General features: G+C 34.2%; 1 protein-coding gene across 1 annotated transcript; it reads right to left on the bottom strand.

The window, feature by feature from the left end:
* Positions 1–311: 311 nt before the first annotated feature.
* On the bottom strand, positions 312–14,879 carry LOC110688203 (structural maintenance of chromosomes protein 3-like). The gene is made up of 30 exons (XM_021864918.1): positions 14,689–14,879; positions 14,454–14,498; positions 14,233–14,308; positions 12,929–12,967; positions 12,763–12,830; positions 12,011–12,082; positions 11,652–11,731; positions 11,453–11,531; positions 11,219–11,336; positions 10,657–10,832; positions 10,067–10,312; positions 9,831–9,952; positions 9,516–9,660; positions 8,094–8,266; positions 7,865–7,964; positions 6,915–7,051; positions 6,615–6,816; positions 5,838–5,925; positions 5,608–5,757; positions 4,750–4,901; positions 4,482–4,673; positions 4,195–4,378; positions 4,044–4,114; positions 3,812–3,963; positions 2,982–3,150; positions 2,639–2,785; positions 1,823–1,918; positions 1,056–1,230; positions 709–903; positions 312–611 (listed from the first exon to the last, which is right to left on the bottom strand). Exons 2-29 carry the CDS (start codon positions 14,466–14,468, stop codon positions 710–712), a joined length of 3,618 nt encoding a protein of 1,205 aa, XP_021720610.1. The 5' UTR covers positions 14,469–14,498; positions 14,689–14,879; the 3' UTR covers positions 312–611; position 709.
* Between the last annotated feature and the right edge of the window lie 4,161 nt (positions 14,880–19,040).

The following is a 19,040-nucleotide window of genomic DNA, read 5'->3' as shown; positions in this document are numbered from 1 at the left end:
AAAATGAAAAAAATAAAAAAAATAATAAAAAAAATAATGAATTTAGAAAGTAACACTATCTTACAGCTATACTCTAAAAGTCCGCCAGTTTGCCAAGTCCATCTTCAAGTCCCGCAACCTCGAGTTCTAGCGAAGCTTTTGATATTTCAAGTTGAGAAATCGAACTTATTACACCACAATAAATCCAATAATTATTGTCTGATCTTAAGAGTTACCAAGATTTAGTTATTTGTGCGTGACATGAAATAAGATCATTATCGGGAGGGAAAAAACAGCTGTTTGGACCATTAATTTTGACGAGATGATGAGGATGTTAGCAAAATAAAAATATATTGGTTCCAAAATGACCAAATAACAGAGTTGATCAACAAGAATATAAATAAATAAAACTACGTACGAGTATCATTGTGAATTTGTGCGTATGTGCAACACTATATACTGCCAATACTTAAAAAAGTAATCAGAATGTCCGTTATCCATCCTACTACCATATCTATGTACAACATAGACCTCTGATCTAAACTAATGTACAGGCTCAGCAATAGATGGGTCAGTTCAGGTTGTCCACCATATGATCATCTCACAACAGGCGAATCCAGCACAATTGATCCCTAAATTAAAGCAAAGCAAGCAGCATACAATTTCAGAGCAAAAGATTGTGAAGCACCAAAGCTAACAAATAGGAGCAATCCAGAAGGTAAAGCTAACCTCACTGATCGGCATTGGTAGTCTGGTCTCGCTCAATGAACTGTAACGCTTCATCTTTAGAGACAACATTTACTCGACTGACACGTTTATGGTGTGTCACTCCATAAATCTTGTCAGCAACTTTCACAAGCTCTGGTCGAAAAGTAGTAGTAATGAATTGTGTATTTGCTTGGTCGGCCAACCTACGGATCATATCTAACAAATGAACAAGGATCCTCAGCTGATCAAAATTAAAATACAAAACCACAAATAAATTTGGGAAAATTATTGCAGATATATAGCTAGATAATGAAATTGACAATTTTTCCACAATTAGAAAGAAAACTATAAAGAAAAGTTCAGCATACTTCCAACAGCTGTTCTGTACTGAGGATCTAGTGCTGCATCTATTTCATCAAAAAGATAAAATGGGGCTGGATCACATCTCTGTATGGCAAAGATCAATGCCAATGCTACAACGGTTTTCTGACCACCAGATAATTGCTTCATAGACTGTGTCTCCCCTTGCCCAGTAAATGATACCTGTTATGTAAATCATCACGAAGAATAAATTCAGATCAATAATGGTTGAGCCGAGAAGAATTATTCAATTATTTCTATGAGTAAATAATATTATACAAAAATACTCTCATACAGACACAAGTGTCTTGATCGAATAAGAAACTCGAAGCTTTGAGTTGCTTCAGCAACAATATATACCTCATTTATATTACTCCATTTTGTTAAATGATGTACACTTTCAGCAAAATACCAGAAATAACTGAATGGATATCATCCATAACTTATCATGCCCTCAAACTATACCATTACTTCACACACATTCTCTTCACCCCATATTCTACTGCAGGTCAACTTACACAAAAACCTTGCATTATCTTTGCGAAATTTCCATGAAAACCTTTTCTCAAAGTGTAAAACCATGAACTATTTGGTAGGACAGTTTCCCTTTTGAGCTAATCTGACAGTCAAATTCAAATAACTTTTTCAATGGGTTAAATTAATGAATCCTTTGTTTGCAGATACAAATGTAAAAGACATTCCAGACAAAACAATAAATCATGTCTGTGGATAGAAAGATAACTCATGCAAAACAACCCCGCTATAGTATACTTGCCTTCACTTTCACTCCAATATATTTCTCTACTCTTCCCTCAGTATCTGCTGTATGGGGCCCATCTTCATCCATATCATCATCTCCATTGTCTCCATCCTGTTAAAACATTACAATGTTATAGGTTCAAGGCTTCAAGCTTGAAGTACTGAAGTAAAGTGAAAAAAACAGCAACTAAACAGCACAAACAAACAAGATCTACCTTCCCTCCTGGCTAAGTGATTCACACTGAAAGCACAGAGGTTGTATATAGGGATTGGAAGTGTCAGACCCAGCTGTTTGCCTAATCTAAGGGACTTCCACATGTATTGGCTAAATTTAAGTGCCATTAGCATAGACGTATCTTAAGGTTGAGCAGGAGTGGTTGAATAACTTGATTAAATAAAGTATGATTCACATAGCACCCCATCAACCATCCATCCAACAAAAACCTCATACATGCCAGCAGAATAAGTAGCACCAGCATTGCCCAGTAGCAGAGCTTGCCAATTTGCCAAACACCTTTCAAGGTTTATAAGAACTGGATGTCACTATTAGGCCAACTGTATGCTTTTGATCTCTATTTGTGTGAAGGAACAGACAACTGGTGTCTTTTCAATAAATTCAACAATAACTACCGGTCAATGACTACATAGTCACTAGTAATCACTCGGGAAATGGAATGGTCGGTTTTTATGCATTGAATAAAGTGTACGAGAGCCCGAGAAGATAAGGACTGAAGAATCACAAGGAATTGAATAGACTAATATTCACGATATAATATCATCAGTAAACAGCCTAAACCCTAAGAAGCTGGGTAAATTTATTAATTTTACTAACCTTTTTCTTCATCATAACCAAGAATCCGTGACCTCCTTGCACAAGTTCAGAGAATACCTCACGAAAGTTCCTAGCAACACCCTTGAAAGTACGCTCTATAGACTCATCTTTTCGTTGGTCCAGAACTTCTATTAATTCTTTAATTTTCTGCAGCAAAAGGTTTTTATTAATAGCGCGCACACGCACACATATTTTACATACATCAGAGTACATATAATGGAGAGAGAGAGAGAGAGAGAGCCAAACGAATGTGATAAAATCAGAAACAATTATGTCTCTTGAACATGTTTAAATAGTCAACAAGCTGAAAAGATAACAAATAGGAACATCAAGTATACAATACCTCATCACCTGCATCCAGCTCAGCTTGCCTTTTCTGGAGCTCTTCCCGTTGCTCTGTGAAATTTACATACTGATCCAAAGCTTTTTTGTTCACATGGCTAAACTGTTGAAGTTGTTCATTACACTTATGAAGCATCTTATGCAATTCTTTTGCACCTTTCCGCCTATACCTGTTAATACAAGCATATTATCAAAAAAGAATTCTTATGAAGAACAATTAAAATAAGTATGATCCGAGTAAGATCAGTTACATGACTTTGCTTTCAAATTTGAACAAAAAAAAAAAATTCTATGGAACATTTCCCACATCTTTTAACAAAAACCAGTCATGGCAAACCAGAGGCTTACCATCTCTCTCACAGCATTGGATTCCACAGAAACAAAAATTCCAAATTATGCAACTGCTTAGTTCCTCACCCAATCATCAGAATCCCCATAACTGAAATAAGGTTCCTAATTCCTAGTTGCACTTAAAGACATTTTTATAAACCATCTAAACTATCTTGCTACCAGACTTCAACATATACTGAAAATTAAAACACGCTTATCATCTCAGCTTGTCGCTATTTCACCCAATTTCAAAAGTAATACTTGTATTAAGCACATAAGCTCTGCATGCTAAATGTTGTTTATCTATCTAATACTCATGTAATTACAGGTAAGAGTGTAAGACATTCACTGAAATTGAAGGACCCTCATTGATGATAATTAAACATTGAAACTATCTGAATTGATCAGCATACATCAAACAGTTGTCAACTAGGCAAAAAAAAAAAAACTGCAGCTATACTATCAGATAGATATATTAATTTAGTGCAGAAATCACATTACGTGTCAAAAGCATCTGAAGACAACGGACCCAAGTCCCTGATTTTCTTTGAGTACTCTTCCTGCCTAGCAAGAAGCATATTCTTGTTACTTATTAACTTCTCCAGTTCTTCTGCTTCCTCCTGAAGCCTTTTCTCATAATCGACTCTTAATTTCTGCATTGACAGTGGTTAAATCAACAACAATAAATCAAAAGACATTAACTGCAGCATAAATGTGGGAAATTGATCATCACCTGCAATCTATCATCTTCAATTTTAATTTCCTTTAGTTTCTTCGTTATATTGTTCATTGACGCAGAAACTCCTGCACAACAGACATTAGAGGATTAGAAGAACCATTCAAGCGAATAAGGTAGGAAAAAACAGATCTGACTCAAGACTCGCTTTTTAGCTCCTCTGTTGCCTCATCCACTAAAGATTTGGCCTCATCCATTTCCTTCTGATTTGATTCGGCCTCAGCAGATAACATTTCATCATCTGCAGATGACATAATGTCAACCAACTCCTGTTGGCGACGCAACAGATTTGTGGAAAGATTTGTCTCAAGCTCCAATTTTTTTGTTTCAATCTGTAAATGGAAAAGAAAAACATGAAGAGATTGAAGACTATACACTATGTAACATATTCTTGACAAAAATATAGTTAAATCTTCAAATAACATTCGTGCCAACCTCTATAAGCTTTGACCTGCATTCCATTAGTTTCTCCTTCATTTCCTTGATCTCTGGGTTCAATCGAGTCAGAAGAACCCTCTCCTCTGGATTCAAATGATCAACAAGGTCTGTACCCATCTCAGCCTGTTTCTGGGCTACACTGGCATTAAGTTGCTCAATTTGTGTACGTACATTAGAAAGTAATTTTTCCTACAAAAAAGCAACAAGCTAGATGTAAAAATCAAATAAATCACATTTTAATTTGTAAACTCCATTTGGTGCATACCTTCTTTTCTAGAGCAGTAGATGTTGATCGCTTTTGCTTGTTAGCATCTGCAATATCCTGACGAAGCTGCTCCACTTCTGATCTATGATGAGCACGATCAGCATCTATTTTTTGCTGCTCTGTAATCTTCTCAGTAATTTTCTGATCTATATGTGATGATTGTTAAGACATAACAAATGATAGGCATATTGTCAAAGTCCTCAGTATCAAAATGTCTCCCTCTCTCTGTACAAACTCCAAGACTGGTATGGGATTAAACTTTTAAAATCCTCTTTACCCAACTTAAGCAAAAATTGTACTTACAAATAGATGGCTTTATGATTAACATCATAGCACCAACTAAGCCAAACAGTGGTATTAAAGGCATTGTTAAGGATGAGGTTAACAACATTAGGAGCACGAAGATTGACAAATTTGGTAACATTCCCAAGAAATCATGAATTTGAAATTCAAAATTATTTTAAGCAGTAAAATATATCTACATACCAGCACAAAAAATTTAACATACAATTTGGAATATCTATCACAGATTAAAAAAATTAATGAAGTGAACTTTACTTTATATATAAAAGAAATAAATAATAAGAAACAAAAAAAAAAAAGTGGTCTTACTTTAGGTGGCTTGGTGGTACTATATGTTAAGCCGGAAGCAACAAAAAAACCTTAAGCATAAAAATAAACCAAAAATCCTACCCGTTTCTTGAGAATTTTTTTTGTTTTTTCTAAACCATGTACACTCCTAATATTTGCAAAAAAAAAAAAAAAAAAAAAAAAAAAAAAAAAAAAAAAAAAGAGAGAGAGAGAGAGAGAGAGGGTTAGCATTTAAGTTTTGATGGTAAGGCCTTAGGAGAAGGATATCTTGAAGTTGGAGCCTTACTTCCTCTAGCTCTTTCTTCTTCATATTAATTACCCGTGTATTCTGCTTAATTATATTCATAAACTTCAATTTCGAGCGCCTATAATCATAGAATCCTCCCGTCATCCCACCTTTCTTGCTTACTTGGTCACCTGCTCCAGTACAAAATAAAATCAAAAAGGTAATCAACAGCAGCAATATCAATTAGCAAGAAAAGGGAAAATTTGGGGACCTTCCAGAGTAATGCAATCTAAACCATCAGTACGAGCAACTCTGGCAGCAACATCCAAATTTCGACAGACCACAGTTCTTCCAAATACCTTGCGCAAGTTAATACAGCTTCATAAGCTCAAAAATGTTACAGAATAAAGGAAATGAAATGAGACTGAAGACGAAAGCACATCTATACATAATACAGAAGTGACTTGGTGTTTTACGCACAAAAATAAAATTAAAAAAAAAAAAAACTCCCTCCGTCCCTAAATTAAAAGCCTCTTTCTCTTTATTATGTGAGTAATAAATGCTAGAAAGAGACTTTGTATTAAGGGATGGAGGGAGTAATAATTATGAAAAATAAAAAAAAACAACCCAAAGAGATAACCAACAGCTTTGGACATAGCCACAGAAAGAAGTATTTACAATAACTGTATCCCAGTTCCAAAGCTCTTAGAACTTGGAAAAAGGTAGCTAATATTAATAAGCCCAACATCATTTGCAATGTAAAGACATTTTGACAAGCACAATGACTTTCCACCCTGCCTTCATACAAAGTATTTGGTGTTGTAATTTGGGGACTAAAGCAAAAGGAGCCATCATGCTGCTAAGCAGATAAGAGATAACTCAAAATAAATCAAACACCCCTCTAATGCAGTAGTCTCGCTAGACTTTAGAAACGTCAGATTACTAAAATGGTCAATGGTGAAGGTATGAACATTTCATAGATAAAAATATACAAAATTTCAAACAACCAAAATAATCATATAAAGAAGAAAAGAAAAGGGATGCTCACCTGGGAAAATGCTTTAGTGTAGTTTTCTTGAAATTTTAATTTCTTCACCAAAGGTACTACATCGTCATTTTGTGGACAGGTGACATGTGGAGGCCTGACCTTGTTCAGAGGTATAAATGTCACTCGTCCACCCTTTGAGGCATTGAGATGCCTAATAATCTTAGTTGCAGTTTCATCTGTATCAACCACCACATGGAATAAGCTGCAAATAGCAATAACAATAACACATGAAAAAATTAGTCTCTGAGAGATTGGACATAGCTTTCCAAGGCTAAGTTTCATAATAGGAACAGCATATACCTGTTTCCAGCAGTAACTTCAACTGCAGTAAAGAACCTCTCATCACATTCCAACAACTCAATGAGTGACCCAAAGACACCCTCAATCCGGTACTGGTCGCAAATTCTCCTAACAGAAGTCAGTCCCCTCCTAATATCCTACAAAATAGAGGAGAGAAAATAAAGATCAAATAATGCACATTGCTGATACATGGGAAAGGAAGATGGAAAACTACTTTTTCCCTTTTATTATACTTGAATTATGTATGGCCATGCAGGGAAGTTAGTCTAAGCCAAGTTGATCATCAAACTATAGATTAAAGACTAAAAGAAGAGGTACCAACAAGCATAGATGTACCGCTAATCCACAAGTAACGAAGTAATCAGTAGTCACAAATCTACTCCAAACAGCACAACAAACTCATGGAATCCACTTTCGCTAGTCCTAATGTTAAAAAGAGTAATACTGTAGAACATTGCTAGTAAAAAATTTCATTTACACACAGAGTGTGGAGCCAGAGAAGCAGATTGCTGTTTGAAGTTCCAGATTACAAGAAACTTTTATCTAATGTATTTACGTGTTAACGGATATAAAAAGGCACACGCCATAATTTATAGGTCTACATAAAGGCAAAGCATAACAACCCAAAGTTCCATTATTCAAAAACCTAATTGACTGATCAAGCAGAAAGCTGGATCTCAGCAAGCACCTTCACTATAAGCATAAATCAAGTCTTCTTTTAGAATGCCTCTTTATGTCCTGAACTAAAGCTTTACCAGCACAAGCTCAGGAAAGTCAGACAATTAATCATTCCAAAAGATAATTTTGCTCAAACATTTGATCAAAAGAAAGAAGGTAAACACCAACACCAAGACATCACACTCCCACATCAGGTTCCATAGAGCATATAATAGTTGTCGTGCAACTCCAACACGAATACAATACCAAATGGATTGTTCAAAAGCACTTACACCAGGAGTGGCATGGTCAAGATTCTTTTCCGCCTTCACCAACTCGGACGTTAATTTTTCGATCTCAGACGACAGCTCATTTTCTCTTTCCCACAACAACCTGGCATGTAAAATATTTCAAATTAGACAGACAGTGCAACAATCCAGATAGACAAGAAAGGTGAAAATTAAAAATCGAACAAACAACCAAACAAAGAAGGAGACTTAAGGACAAGGGAACAGAACTCACTTTCGCTCATCTTGTAGCTTGTCTCTTTGCCCCTTGGATGTGATAAACCCATCGTTTGATTGATTAATGTTGCTTTCAAGTGCTGACAAATTAGCTTTTCGGGATTTAATAAAATCATCTATATCCCTGAGCTGAGCATTGAGGTTATCAAATTCATCCTGGAGCTTCTGTTCCTGTAGATACAGAAGCCAAGACAGCAGAAAGAATAAACTCTAAATTCAAAAGAAGCTGATGATAGAGCCAAAAAAAAAAGTAATTTCAGCACATCAAACATCTACAGCTCACAATGCAACAAAAAAAATTGAGCACACCATAAATCTCAAGACTAATCAAGACAAAGTAGCACGTTCTAGCAATGTAGTGCTTGTTAAGATACAAGGTAAAATCTCAAGGCTAATGAAGACAAAGTGGCACGTTCTAGCAATGTAGTGCTTTGTAAGAAACATTGAGAGTAGCAGTGAGGAACAAGGAATTATCTGCCCACTCCATCTCCTGTCTCAAACAACAGAGCAGCACAAAATCCAAATAATACTCGACTTCAACAATCAATATATGAGAAAATTAGTTATTGGATTGGACAGACGAAAGGACTACAGTACTACACTAAAACAAACAGATGCATACAATTGCCACTGCTTGCTACCAATCTGGAAATGAACCAAAAGTAAACCAAGTTCCAGACCCAGCATCCACTGGTACAAAGCTGCAAGACACCATTCTTTTTCAATCTTATTTTTTCCTCTCCACCAGTAGTCTAGTATTGCCATTCCTACAGTGTATCCCTATCCCCTATTCAATCCATTAGCATTACTCCCAATCTCCCATGGTTCTGGACAGATCAGAGAAACCGTGAAAGCTTGCTTGAAATTTTAGTGATGTACAAAGGCACACCAGTTCCATTTAACAGAAACTTCTTCTCATTAACAAGATTTATGTCAATTACTCCCTCTATCCCAAATTAGTTCGAACACTTACCACTGCAAATACTCCCTTGGTCCAAATTAGTTCAGAAACTTATCACAACAAAGAGCTATAAAAGATAACTTGTCATCGAACAATCTATTGTTATAATAGGAAAGTAAAGTGTATAAGAGGAGATGGGGATGCAATCAAGACAAAATCATTGTAAAGCAGAAAATACATTCAAGATTTTTTTATTTTTATTTTTTTTGAAAGAACGTTCAAGATTAGTATAAACAAAAGACATTAAGGAAAATTTTCCAAACCAGAGGTCATGCAATGGGATAGGTGACTGGGCCTTATAAATAATGAATAGCAATCATTGCAAGTACCAAGGATTTTCCAAATCACCCCATGCGTTAAATCTGAGCAGTACATTAAATAATGGATGGCTAAGATTACTCTATATTAATATTAGTTTTCTTTATAAAGCTAAATAGCATAAAATCGGCAATGTATTACCTGTAACTGGTTTGAAGAAAGAACTCGCTCAAGTTCATCTATTTCCTTTTGAAGCCACTGATCACGAGCTGCTTTACTAGAAAACTGAGTGGCCCGACCTTGTTTCTGATAAAGGATACTGAGCTTCTTTTCACGCTCCATTATTCTGCAAGTTACAAAAGGGAGAAAAGTATTGCAATCAGTTAAATTATAGTGCCTTTCAACCCCGGCATGAGAACCAAAAAGCAATCTCTATACTCAAGGAAAAGGCAGGCCATCAAATATTAGCAGGCACATGCCAGAAATACGCATATCCAAGGCTTTTTCCAATCATACCCTTTAGTCATCTCATTCTCCTGCATCTTTAAGGCATCATACGAAGGCTTAATTATTTCAATCTCATTAGTTGACTCAGAGATTTCCCGTTTCACAAACTCAAGCTGTTTGGCAGCATCATTCTACAACAACCCATAAAAAAAAAGGAAAGAAATATTTATCTATCTTCAATAAATTGCTGCTCCGTAGACAAAGAACTTAAATTTATAAACAATAATACAATAACCCTCTACAACCTTGACACGTGAACTTCTGGAAATCCTCTCTTTCAAGTCTCTGCAATCAAGCTCAAGTTGTGTCTTCCTTTTTATTGCTTCTGTACGACGACTCTCAACTGCCACTTTCTCCTTGCTCAACACTTGAAGCTCTTTGGAAAGCCTTTTCAAATCCTTGTCCAAGACCTTGCATTTTTCTTCAGACTCCAGAACAGCGTTGTACATTGTAGTTGACTTCTCGGAAACTTTGTCCCGCTCTTCTTCAACCTGAAAAGGAGCATACATTTAACAGACCCGGCAACAACCAAATTTTGAAATGAGAAACAACCAAACAATAATAGAAGGATTAGATGAGTAAAGGCTTTTGTATTCAAACCCATAAAAAAAAACCGTGTATTGATGACCATAATTCATCATCACACCCCAATAAATCATCAAACAGCTACATTGAAGTGAATTACTATCTCAGTTTTAACAGGATTATAAACTATCCATAACATTCACAACAACAAATTTCTCAAATATTAATTACATCCATTATGTGTTTACAGTGTTGATCAAATTACTATTGTGTATCCCTGTCATATATCTACTTCAGGCAAAATGCTGACCTTGGCTAACTTCTGTCGAGCATCTTGGAGTTCCTTATCATATATGGTGTACTCCAGGGATTTTCTCTGCCTGTCAAGCTGCTGATATTTTCTCAGATCCTCCTTCTCTTCATCCAGCTCCTTCAACCGCTCATCCAAGTATTTAACTACTTCAATAATCTGTTTTCGTTTATTACCTGGTAACCAGAGGAAAAATCTCAAAGAAATAGCAAAATGGACAAATCAAATTAAAAGAGACATGACGCATAAAAAAGCAATAGACTTCCTTGAGCCTAAACCTGAGATGAGAAACAAGGGTACATGCTTATGCAAATTACACACATATCATATATTGTAAAAAGAGCCACAATTTTGAATCACAGAAGATTTAAAAGCTACAATTTTGTTAGGTGCTTATAAATATTCTCCAGAGCTCAGGGTGCCCCAATTGCACAATTTACCGAGGTCCATGAAGATGATAATTTCTGCTTCTAGCACCTGAATGCCTCACGCACCACCTCATGTTATCTTTATCATACAATGGACAGTAATGCTAAAGGTAATTCATTTAGTTGTGACTTACCAGTTTCATGCATGATTTTCAAACTCTCACGCCGCCTCTCCTCATAAACTCGAGTACCTCCAATTTCCTTGAGCAGATCTAGTCGTTCTGCGTCCTTCATAAGTGTCAATGATGCAATCTACAAAACATCCCAGTTCAGAAAATAATATCAAGCCACTGAGAAGAGATAAAGTTTCTGGCATGTTTTAACCTACATATAAAAATATTAGCACAGACAAGCAAGTCGATAGTCACCTTTCCTTGCTGTACAACATAGTAAGGATTTGAGCGAGAAAATCCCGCACTTTCTAAAAGGTTCATGACCTCTGTCTTCCTATACAAAACAGTATAACATTTAATTCAACAAGGATAAATTTGAACAAAGGGCAATGAAACTGACGAAATATATAAGGAAATGAAATCAGGAGATACAGTAAATAGGATGTGTTCTCACGTGATATGTTTCCCATCCAGAAAGTATTCATCCTTTTTGAGCCCAATTGTGCGCCGCAAGCGGACTTCATCTTTATCAACCTGAAGAAGGGTAAAACAATGGTCAAATTTATGAACCAACACCCACCAATGAGCTAAAGTATACGACGTAATAGTTCATTTAATGTGTTCTTGGATGATGAATTTCAATCCACACCCCTGGCCAAGAAAAGTGCAGGAGCCAAGTGAGGAAGAGTTGAGAGATATGCAGATCATTTGAATGTAGGAAGTTGATGACAGAGATCAGCGAGCAGAAAAAATACCCTTATAGATGAGAGGATGGATAGGGGGAAACAGAAACAAGTGTAAAGAATATTTTACCGGAATTCGATTGTCAGTATTATCAAACACGATCTCCACAAATGCAGACAAAACTTGATTTCCTGCTCCTTCCTGTTAAAAGTTATCCACAAGTGAGAGAAACAACAGTAGTCAAGTTTTTTTACAAAAATTTGGGAAATTTAACATCATCCAAAGGTTCAGCATATCCATAATAATAACCTCAATTAGGCATCTCTTTAGAGAAAAGCTCCAAATACCCTCACAAAGAGACTAATATTGAATAAGTGGATAGGAAGCAATATCTATTCTTTTTTTTTTTTTAAGATTCCAATACACCCAAACAAATAAATATCCTACAATAGGCAAACAAAGAAAGAGATAGCATAGATGCCTTGGCAGTTAGTAATGCCAAGGCAGGGTTGATTATATTGGTCCAAAATATGGGTTTGGGTCTGAAATGGCCACACTGCTAGCAATACAGAGATGTTGCAAGAACGCCAAAAATTAGGAATTCATCAACCACATATATCAAAACTGAGAGCATTAATGTGAATATACACTGATCCAAAACGACATTGAAATATTCTATTAACACAATCTTTATTAAAGTTGCATATAAAAAGCTAAAAAATAGAAAGAGTAAACTTTCTTTAAGCATTTTTAACACCGATCTAAATGTGATTTCATTATAAAGATTCCTAAAAATACCATGTGAAGAAATATAATCAAACTTTATAGTTAACCCCTAGGGATGCATACATCAAAACCGAATGAATAACAGAAAAACTTACATGAAGTAACGCATGCCTGTCCTCGCTACGAAGATTTTGGAAAAGATCGCTGAGGACAAAACGGATTGCTACATAGAAGAAATTTTTTAAATGGAGAATCTAATATGCATATATAAAAACATATAAAGGTAGATAGATAGGTAAATAATAAATGCAAATAACCTACCATGAAAAAAGTTTGACTTTCCAGAACCATTAGCACCAACTGCATGCAGCAACAAACTCCAAATTAAAGACAAGAGGCATAGTTGCATACACCCACAATAGCAGATACATAATCAGTATTAACATGCAAGCATGTACATAACAAAACACCAGCAAATACTACATATTTCCACTGCCAAAATACCTACACTGAGACACACAATGAGCACAACATGCTGCTAAGCAAGTTTAACCAACAGCAACATTCCAACTAGTCATCCAATGATTGTATTTTCCACCAGAAAAAAGACTTCATATAAAACCACAATACATACAACTCTTACCCTACTCAAATAATTGCATTCCAAAAATGAGATCATAACCTCAAATGTCAAAATTCACAGCACAGATAGTATTCACTCAACTTTTATTTCACTCGAAGGATTATTTTCAAAAAAAAAAAAAAAAATTCACAGCCTCAAATGTCAAAAACTCAAAATGCATATCACTTCAAGCTTTAATTACTGATATATCGGCTAAACAAACATATGCCTTTTTCTCTGAGTCATAAGCTGAAAATTTTGTTGCAAAATACCCTATGTAGAGATAAAGAGCAGATTAGATTAGGAGAAAGGGGTACATGAGCAAAGCTCTAGCTAGAAGTAATAGTAATCACAATATTTGTATATGAGTGAGAAACTAAGAATGTAGTTATTGGAATAAATGCTTCTTTATAAACCCCCAACATCCCAATTAAAACAAAAATAATAAAATTCCTTGGACTTTCATATTTAATGGCTTGGGAAAAGAACCAAAAAAAAAAAAAAGAGCAGACTAATATATTCTCTTAGCAATGCAAATTTAGTAAACAAAAAAAAAAAGTGTTCAGAAGCATACATTATCTGGATATAATGATGCGTCATAAGCTCACCATATATAACACGAAAAGTCATTGTGTGTAATTTTTCGGTTATTTGTCTTAGTAACAGTCAAAGGCAAGCGCGTAATATAGTAACCAGATCCTGAGTATCACATCCAAATAAAAAAATACTTCAAATGATCCCAACCCGCAATCATAGTTCCATGATCACCCATTATGTTGGATCATCATTCCCCCACTATCTACATCTACATCACATTATTATATAAACAATGTTCCTGGATTTCGAGTTTTCTGACTAATTGAAAGATACAATATCTGTTTCCTTTTATGGCCCATATTTTCGGAAGGTGGATGTCACGAGCAGTACAATATAAGTAAATTCGCAGCAGGAGAATCAAAGAGAAAAACAAACACAGTGAAGATAATTAGGAAGAAAACCATACCTACACAATTAACCTTTGAACTAAATGCTTCAGTGGCCACTTGTTCTTTATAACTCTTAAAACCTTCAATAATAACCTGCACATAATATCGAGACGAATTGCAACAAAAACACAAACTAATTAGAATTACAATAAAAATAATCACCAAAACCACACTCAAGTATCCAATGTCTTCAATTAGGGTTTTAAACTAGTAAAAAAAACATAAAATTAGGAATTACCTGCTTTATATGCATGATTACAGCAGATACACTTTGCCGCAACCTCTGCAAATGAAATCAAATCGAAATCAAAACTTTCAGTAACTGCATCATAACTCAAAAATGAGCACTAAAATGATAAATGGAAGTAAGCAGAAGATGATTAAGTATAAATTAACCCTAAAATTGAAGAGAAAATCAGCGAAATTGAAGAATAGAAGTACGAATTTAAGTTCTAGGGTTTTGAAAAACTTACGAGTTGCAGCAATCAGTGAGAATTGATTGGGAGAAATTGAAGAGAGAGATGGAGTAACGAAGGCGGGAGAGTAGGAGAGAGAAAGAAGAAGCAAATTGCGTGAAAAATGAGTTGTGCGATGAAAGTTTTTGGGAATTTTTGGGTCGCCAAAATAAAATTGCAAATCTCAAATTTCCCGGGTTACTGAAGTTGGGTGTAAATTCCCCCTTTTAAATTTTTTAATTTTTTTTTTTATTTCTACCTAAAAAAAATATAGACAAATAAAATGGACAAATTTGTAAGGGGTTGTTAAACACCGCCCTCAAATTTCCTAGTAACGCCCACAAAATAAAACTAAATTTACAAACTTATCCTTATCTATAATCGAAAAGTACCATCTTCATTCTCCAATCACTTTCAACACTATCCATTTTCACTCCACTCCAAAAACTTTCAAAATTAAATCAAAAAATTCAGCAAAATTACCAAAAAAAATAAAATTGATGAAAATTAAATAATGTGAATGTGATTAATTAAATTTCTTACAAAAAATCAATTCAGCGAAAAAAAAAAAATCAAAGATCAAATTGTGAGAAAATGTGATTGTTTCATAAAAATTGGAATTTTCTCTATGGGAAGAAAGTGAGGGATCTGTTGAAGGTGGTGAGATGGGAGAAATTGGGTTTGAAATTATGGTCTAATAATAACAGCATGCACTTCATTACCATCTTCATTAACCACCACCACCTCCCATTACTTACAAAATCACCACCACCCACACTACAAAAACATCTCAAAATGTAGATCTACGCATCACCACCGCGCGAAAATGCCGAGGCAGGACAAGGGGAAGGCCGTTGTGGAGGATGTCGGCACGCCCAATTTTATCAAAGCCTGTGGGTGGAAACGCCTAGAAATTTCGAATCTTCGACGGAGGTTCTTAATTTCTAGGCGTTTCATGTGGAATCACCCAAAAATTTCGAACCACTGTCCAAGATTCGAAATTTCTTAGCGTTTCCCACTCTGTTGTGTGAAAATATTGAGCATTTTCCCCAAAATGTTTTTTTTTTTACTCCCAGAATTATTTTGTAATTCGCATTTTTATTACAGTGTTATTGTTGTTGTTAGTAATAGTATTATTATTAATTATATTATTGTTTTTGTTAGACCCTGTTCATTTAACCTTAAAAAAATAATATTAAGTAAAAATAATTTAAGTTTAGTAAAAATAATTTCAGTTCAGTAAAATTAAGTTCACTTCAGTAAAAATAATTTCAGTTCAGTAAAATTAAGTTCACTTCAGTAAAAATAATTTCAGTTCAGTAAAAATAAGTTCAGTTTAGTAAAAATAATTTCAATTAAGTAAAAATAAGTTCAGTTCAGTAAAAATCAGTAACTATAAAAAAGAAATATAATAGAAAATCGGTAAAAATAATTTCAATTCAGTAAAAATAATTTCAGTTAATAAAAAAAAGTTCAATTCAGTAAAATTCAGTAACTATAAAAAAGAAATATAATAGAAAATCGGTAAAAATAATTTCAATTCAGTAAAAATAATTTCAGTTCAGTAAAATTAATTTCGGTTCAGCAAAATAATTTTAGTTCAGTAAAATTAATTTCAGTTCAGTAAAAATAATTTCAGTTCAGCAAAAATAAGGTGAAGTGAACGGGGCGTTAGTATTGTCATTATTATTGATTGTTAGTATTATTAATATTATTTTTGTAAAATTGGAATTATTTGGTTGATTTTGAAAGTTATGGTGGTGACCAGTGGTCGTTGGTGGCTGGTGACCACTAGAGAGGATAATCAAAATATTTGAGGTAAAATTGATTAGTTTTATAACAAGGGTAGGACATATTTTTAGGTTATAAATGCGAGCGTTATTTGGAGATTCGGGGGCGTCGTTAAGCTTTCCACATTTTAATGTAAATACGAAATACTATTTTCATCAAAAAAAAAAAAATGGGTTTATTGTGGATTTGCTGGTGTTTTGTTACGTACATTTATTTAGGGTAACCTATTGCACAAGGTCACTTGTCACGTGCTATTTTCTTATTGGTTTTTTTAATTTAAAAAAAAAAAAAAAAAAAACTTAGCTTCCCCTTCCATCTTGAGTCGGACCCTCTATCTCCGGTCGAACCAGCAACCCTATATTTGTTTTTGAGATTTATAGAGGTATCGAATATAAATGGTGTTTTTCTGCTTATTTGATGTATTTAGGACTAATTTGAGTATCTGGTCAACTTAATTTTCGTAGTATATCTTGAAATTTGGAACTTTGTTTTGTTTCGTAAATTTGTTGTGGGTATATTTGAATTCATCTTCATTTAAAAAATTTATGAGTATATACATCTGCCTACCATTTATTCAATACTCCAGTTTATTTTCTAAGATGGTTGTAGTATTGAATAAATAGTACGCAGTTGAATACACTGCAGATTCTACCACCTATCAGCAATCGAATAGTTTTCAATGTATAGTCCACCGAGATCAACAGTTATGCGCCGAGAGATATCAAGCATAAATTGTATCGGATACAATATATACTATTCCTGGTACAGTGGTAAGAAATCCTCCTATTTTCACCATCCACACTACAAGAGGGATAAATATCTATATGGGGTTCGAATTAATAAGGGATTGAGAAAAACTACAGCCGCTAAATCTTCTGTTAAAGATGCACTCATTTTTCGGGATCATATACAAACCTTTCTGACAGTTTATGAGCTATTTGATATTTATATTCATAAACCCTACATGATAATATATATATACTTATTTTAAGAAGAAGAAGAGAAAAAAAAAAAAAAAAAAAAACTCGTCAGCCGTTGTATACTAAGTTATAAAATTGCTTTCATTCACTTTTGCGTGAGATTCTAAACCTGATGAGTCTTCATTATGATGTACGATCATCTAAACCCCTTATATTTCACCTTTCAATGTGAATTTTGCAAACTTATCAAGTCGTTTACGCAAGGAGTTTTGCCGTGGGTTTCTTGTGTATAAGGTGTCGTAGTTCGATCGAGTAATTTGCTCCGAAAGGTAATCACACGAAACTTTTTATCGGAGATGTTTGTTTTATACTTTGTATTATTACGTGTATTTGGATGATCAAGTTTTGCATATATATGTTTAATGTGTGGTATTGCATGATTTGATTGGATTTGAGTATCGCATTATTTTTGTTGTTTATAATTGATTGTACAACAACACGGGTTTTTTAATGTTGTTGCTCTAGTGAGTATTGTTATCGAGGTTTTAGGGTTACTAGTATTATTTTTAATTGGTTGAGAATTAATTACATTTGGGTACCAGTATTATTATTTTCCTAAGAGTTGAGATATTTACTGTGTCATATATAATTGAGATATTATTTGGGAACCTGTGTCATAATTGAGATATTATTTATTAATCTGGTGAATGGTTATTTGATCGATGTATAAGATCAAAAGGTTGAGTATTATTATTCTGTTCTTGGTTTGAGGCTCGATGTTATAAACCTTTGTCCTTGGCATGTTGGTAAGGAGATGATAATCTTGAGTTGAGAATGAGGCACAATTTTTATTTTATATTTTTCTATGGTCCCCTGTAGTGGGGTTTAACCCGAATGTTGATCATGGTTATTCAAGGTGATTTCTGGTTATTGAGAATATTAAGTTTTCATACTTGTTGATTTATTTATTCGAATTACCCATGTCCAACGCTGGGTATAGAACAAATAATATGGCACACTTATTGGTTAGATGAGTTAATTAAGTAAAGAGATTGTATTATTATTCGAGATTGGGTTTGACAAAGGTTATTTAAAAGGTATGGGGTTTGAGGTATATATATGTATAATGTAGTTTTGAACTACATTGTTTAAGTGAACTAATTATATTAATTACTATATTGTTCTTTCTATTTTGATCAGTGGTGATTACTTAGCTTTTTGCTGATGCGTGTGTGTTGTTTTGTTCTGCTACTTGTGTTTGCAACTTTTTTTTTTTCTTCTTATGTGGCCCTGTGACAATCTATTTTGGAATTTGTCCTTAATGGTGAGCACGCAGTCAAGTTTGTCTAAGCCAGTTAATCAAGTGATCATAGTTAAAGGAGCTCAAGTGTTTTGTTTAATCTGTTATAAGGAGTTTGTAAAAAGTTGTATAAATAACTCACTGAGTTTATTGAGTTGTAATTATTGGGATTTTGTAAGCCTTAACACTAGACAAGTTGTTGAGTGTAACGATAATACCTCCGATGTAGGTGTATGCTTCCACAATTTTACTTAAAGGCTGTTTATATTTCCTTAAATTATTATTTACTAATTTAGTCCTGTGCGTTGCACTGATTAAATAACTATTATTTGTTTAAAATGGTTGTCAATATTCTTTAT

The sequence above is a fragment of the Chenopodium quinoa genome, unplaced genomic scaffold (assembly GCF_001683475.1).
Source record: "Chenopodium quinoa cultivar QQ74 unplaced genomic scaffold, ASM168347v1, whole genome shotgun sequence".
Classification (NCBI taxonomy): domain Eukaryota; kingdom Viridiplantae; phylum Streptophyta; class Magnoliopsida; order Caryophyllales; family Amaranthaceae; genus Chenopodium; species Chenopodium quinoa.
This window is presented reverse-complemented; position numbering and strand designations above follow the sequence as displayed.